Below are 5,736 nucleotides of genomic sequence, written 5' to 3'. Positions count from 1 at the left end.
AAATCTTTACTGTGTGAATGTTATAATGTGGTCTTGTATACAGTTCGCAGGAGAGTCATGCCTAGATGTAACCAGTGTGATTCTTAATTGATACTGCGTTAATTTTCTCTTTCTAAAAATATTTATACATACTGTCCTTTGAGTTCTTATGCTTTGGCTAAAATATCTTAGAATACATGGTTTCATTAACAATTTTGTTAATGAAAATTCTTCTCAAGTTTGTCAAAGTCTAATTCCACTGTTAAGAAATCTGCTTTTATTTTTCTAGAGCTAAGCTGAAATATGTAAAACTAAAGAAACACCTGGAGGAAATACGTGAATCAGAAAAGAAGGCTAATATTCGAAACCAAGAATATTTAAAGCAACTTGAGCGCCTCCAAGCTGAGATTGAACGAGACGTGACCAGAAATACAGAGAAACATCAAGAACTGAAGGTGACATCTTATTTTGTACGATATTATTTATTTGTCTATTTATTTGTTTTGCTATAATTGGAAATAATGAACAGTAAATTTTAGATTATTGGCAATCACTAATGTTCAGTTGTTTATACACAGGATTAATCAGCTTTCTCTGTGAATTACCATACGGCTAAATTTCATCAGAGACTTTGAGGTTGTATTTTCTAAGATCCCCACTTTAGTTGAGGAATTAATGGAATATCTGTAACATAGGCAAGATTACTAGCCAGTACGTGGTGTAGCTTCTGAAACATGGTATTTGTTGGCCAAATGACTGAATTTGAGTAGCATTAGGGTTCCCTCTAGAAACTGCTTCCGTCTTTAAAGCATTCTTTTTCTGTGGTCTGGACACCTCTCTTCTGGTCAAGCATTGTGTTGGGGGAGCACTGAGGGATAAAACAGTCCCTGAGGAGTTTGCCTTCGTGCTCCTCGGCTGCATGACCCAGAGCAACTGCCCTTTGTGGCCCTCTCTGATTCTTGCACTCATTTGTCTTGAGGTCCTTGGCTACTTGCTGCTCCACAAATTATGCTAAGTGTGGAGGGCCAGGAGCTAGGCCTTTTTCCTCACCATTGGAACTGGTCAGGAATTACTGTCCAAATTAACCCAACGCAACGCTAGTCACAGGGGGAGTTGGCTTTAATATTTCCCTCTCCTTTTTTTTTTCCCTCTATCAGTTTTTCCCTATTCTTTTACTATAAAAATTTCAAATATACAGAAAAATGAAAAGAATTATAGCAAACATTCATTCTCCACCTAGATGCAACAGTTGTAAATATTTTGCTATATTTGCTTTGTGTGTGTGTAATTTTTTTCCTCAGCCACTGAAAGTCTGCTGCAGACATCATGACACTTCTCTCCTAAGCACTTGAGTGTGGATCTCCTAAACACAAGGACAGTCTTCTACATAATCATAATATCATTATCACACCTAAGAAAATTAATATGTTTTCACAATATTACTTAATACCCAGCCCATATTGAAATTTCCCCAGTTCTCCCAAAAGGTATCTTATTTTTCCAAAGCAGGAGCCAACTCAGTTTTCACATATTACTTGGTTTCTATGTTATTGGTTATTGTCCCTTTTTTAGTCTCCTACTACTCTTCCTTTTTTTCCATGATGTTAGCTGTTTTGAAAAAGAGCAGTTACTTATAGAATGACCCACATTTTGAGTTTGAGGTATCATTTACTTGTACAGCATTCCTCAATATTTCCTGTAAACTGGAAATGTGGTCTAGACTAGCACTGACCATTAGAACTTTCTGCACTGATTGAAATGTTCTATATCTATGCTGATGCTGTCTGCTATGGTAGCTACTGACCATACATGACTATTTAGCACTTAAAATGGGGCTTGTGACAGGACTACATTTTTAATTTTGTTAATTTTAATTAATTTATACTTAAATAATCACAGCTGAGGTTGTATTTCCCACTGTATCCCATCAGGAGGCCCATGATATCAGGTGGCCCCACCTGAGTGAGGCTGACTTTGATGCCTTGGTTAAGATAGTGATCTCTAGATGTCTCTATCGTAAGGTAGCTTTTTTCCCCATTGTGAATTAGTAAATAATCTACAGAGTGATGGTTTGGCCTCATGGAAATTCCATCAGGAGGCCCATGATATCAGGTGGCCCCACCTGAGTGAGGCTGACTTTGATGCCTTGGTTAAGATAGTGATCTCTAGATGTCTCTATTGTAAGGTACCTTTTTTCCCCATTGTGAATTAGTAAATAATCTACAGAGTGATGGTTTGGCCTCATGGAAATATTGTGTTCTTCGATAGCCTTTTACCTAATGGTTTTAGAATCTGTTGATAAGCCTTGCCTGAAGCAATTATTATAGTGGAGGTCATGAAATGGTGATATGGTGATTTTCTTTTTTATGATCTATTAGCTAGCTTTCTTCTGTAACTAAGAGCATTCTTCCCCTCCCCCCCTTCTTTTTCCCTCTTTTTCTTTTAATATGATGGACTTGTGGATTTTTGTTTAATCAGTGTGTTATCAACTATGGTAATTATTCTTTTTGTTGTTCCGATTGTCCAAAATTTGGCCAGTGAGAGTCTCTTCAGATTGACTCCTGTGTCCTTTTCACCTGGCCCCATAAATTCTGAGCCTTCTTTGCTTTTGGGCAGGTTTACCTTATATTTTCTCTGCCTCAGACATGGAATTAGCCTTTCACCAAAGAAGCTGTGCTTTTAATGGGGAAGGGGTATTTAGAAACCAAAGGTCTGGGGGTTAGATATGCCCGAACAGTAGCAAGTTTTGGGTACAGCACTCCAGTTTTTTCACTTAGTATTCAAGTAGAATGCTTAGAGTTTAAAAACAGTTGTCATTATCAACTTTGTAAACTACTCTTTGAAGATTTCATTTAGAAAGTTAAAATGGTGGACAAAGCAGGGATTTTTGCCTTCCCCAAAGAATAAAGGAAATAATAGAACTTTTACTCTTATTTTTATGTTGAAGCTTTAATTGTTGATTTTTTTTTGCCAGACATGCATTAGTTTATTTATTTTTTATTTTTTATCATTTTACAATGTAATCAATTTTCATGGCCTTTTACCAATTCCTGCCTTTCCCTCCTCCCTTTCCCCTTTCCCACCCATTGACAACCTCAGTTCTGTTCTCTTCTCTTAAAAAGTTCAATGACTTATTGTGATTGGTGTATCTTTTTTTGTTGTTTGTTTATATTAGCTGCTTTTGTAGAGGGGGTCCCAGTTGGTCTTAACTTAGAGCAGTTTTTCTCAGGTGCTCATTGTCCTTGTCTCAGGTTGGGTTCCCCCAGAACAGACCCAGAGACAAGGATTTGACTATAAGTAGTTTATTTGGGAGTTGAAAAAACGTTAGTAGGCAAGTGGGGAGGTGAGACAGGCAGGGCACAGGGTGTATTATTAAGCCAACTCCCACAGTTGGCCACTGGAGCTTAATTCTCCACAGCAACTCTGGAAAGTGGTTTGAAGCATTTGGGATATGTATATCGCGGCTCCTGAGCAGCATTGAAAACTGATGGGCAGGTGGTGGGAAATTAACCATGTACTCCTGTGGGCAGAACAGCCTCCCCAGGTTCTGAGGAGTCTTAGGCACAGAGACCTAGATACTGGAACTTAGAAGTACCAAGAAAGGTCCCATGGACATGTGTAGAGCATTGCCAGTGTCTGCTTTAGCCTCCCTCATGGCAGCAGTGCCAGGCATGGGGCCAGCGTGTCAGAGCATTCAGGGAGGGCCTGGTTAAGTCTCTCCTTGGCTTGAAATGCTGGCCCAGGATTTTTAGGACAAAGCCCTGATGCTGGTCTCTGCTTGCACATCACCCACAGCCTCAACCTTAGGACTCCCTTTGACACACACACATACAAACACATGCACACACACACATTCTTACTATATCTCTCTCGCACAAATACACTGATGTGCACATCTCTCTCTGTGGCTTCCTGATCTGCCCTCTCCACATTCTCCCTCCAAACTCATCTCTTCCTCCTATCTCTCCCCACCCCATTCCTGTCTCCCTGTCTCTTCCTACCCTCAAATCTCACCATCCCTGTCTCCCCAAATCTTCTGTCTCTTCCACCCCCATATTCTTCCCACTATCTCTACATCTTTATCTCCTGCACCCATGTGCTCTCTCTCTGTCACACACACACACACTCACTCATATGCCCCCACAGTACTTTAAACATGCTGAACAATTTGCATTTCTTTGAAAGCACCACATTATCTCATACCTCCTTCAATTAGAAGGCCTTTCTCCCCCTGCCCTGCCTTAGGTCTGTGTCATAATTATCTCAGTAAGCACTTCCTCTGTGATATTATAATTGTTTACATGTCTGTTTTCCCCCTTCACTGTGAGCTCCTAGTCTTATTTCAATACTCTCAGTATCTGACCCAGAATATAGTGCATAATAAGCACTAAGTAAGCACTGAGACCACTCCCCATGACTGCAAGCACTCAGTAAGCATTGAGATTTCCCCCTTGACTGAAAATTAATTTTTATATGTTTTTTGTCTCATTCTCTTATGGATCATGAACAACTATGTAAGAACTAATGGTGATATTGATTATACTCTGTGTTATAACTTCCTAGGAAGCATTTGTGTTTAATAGTGGAGGTGTTCTGAGAATACAGTGTCATTATTTAAGATGTGATTCTCCTTAAAAATTCAGTTATTAGGTTATGTGTACTTATAGGGGATAACATTTGAGAACAGATCTTTTGAGCTCTCATTCAATTCTTAATAAGCATTGTGACATACTGTGGGCAGGGCATGACCTTCAGCCTCTTGGAGGACAGAGTCTGTAACAAGTCCCATTTTTTTTTTTTTATCAACCAGAGTGTCTTACCTGTTAGTATATATTAGCTGAATAAATAAATGTTCCTCCATATCTTTTGGTAAAAGTTCACCATCTAATAGGAAGTACAATGTATTGGAAAAAATAGGGGAAGAGAAAACAAAAAGACTAAAGAATCTTAGTCTCATCTCTCATATTCACCCAAGAATCAAATTAGACAACTTTTTTTTTTTTTCCTTTTTGTCTTTTTTTCGTGACCGGCACCTTTTTGTCTCTTTTTTACTGACCGGTAACGGGATCGCAACCCTCGGTGTTGCGCCCGCACCGCGGTAACGGGATCGCAACCCTCCGTGTTGTGCCCGCACCATCTCCACATGGGATCAGAACCCTCGACGGGAGCGCCTCCGTGCTCCCAAGCGGTGCACTCTCCAGTGCACCACCGGGCCGGCCCCAAATTTGACAATTTTTTAACTCTCTTTATCCATTTCTTCAACTCTGATATGAGGAGACAGGGTCAGCCAATCTTAAATGTCTGTTCAATTCAACTATTCACTTATTCTGTAACTGAGAATTAGCTGTGCATGCCTGAAGATGAATGAAAAAAGGAAGCCTGTGAAAAATAAAGGGAATGGTGGCACTTTCAGGTAAACAGTAATGTGACACAGGGAAATTGAAGGAGTGAAAGTGAGACTACAGAAGAAGGAAGCATAATGTTGTAAGCATGAGGAGAGATCCCAGAGACCTAAAACATTTGCCGGAACCTCCATTCCTCTTCCTGCAACCCCAGATCATTCTCAGCAGATTTCAGTAATTGAGCTGAAATGAATTGCTTGTGTATAGTGAGGAAGTGAATGGGAAGGTTCTCCTAAATTTAGGTGGGCAGCATCAAGCCAGTGTGGTGAAGCAGTACAGTAACAGACAGAACAAGTTACCTGACAGGTTAACTCAATACACTTGGGTTTATTTAAACAGATTTTGACGGGGGGGG

General features: G+C 39.9%; 1 protein-coding gene across 1 annotated transcript in view; it reads left to right on the top strand.

Moving 5' to 3' along the window:
- Positions 1-268: 268 nt before the first annotated feature.
- The window catches only part of LOC103597701 (centrosomal protein kizuna-like), a gene marked incomplete at its 5' end in the record, with an annotated part of 28,896 nt that continues 23,428 nt past the window's right edge, over positions 269-5,736 (top strand). Inside the window, one exon of the mRNA XM_008581569.1 lies at positions 269-434. Within this exon, the coding sequence (XP_008579791.1) occupies positions 269-434 (166 nt within the window). The remainder of the gene's footprint in view (positions 435-5,736) is intronic.

Source organism: Galeopterus variegatus, unplaced genomic scaffold, assembly GCF_000696425.1.
Source record: "Galeopterus variegatus unplaced genomic scaffold, G_variegatus-3.0.2 Scaffold2395, whole genome shotgun sequence".
Lineage (NCBI taxonomy): Eukaryota > Metazoa > Chordata > Mammalia > Dermoptera > Cynocephalidae > Galeopterus > Galeopterus variegatus.
This window is presented reverse-complemented; position numbering and strand designations above follow the sequence as displayed.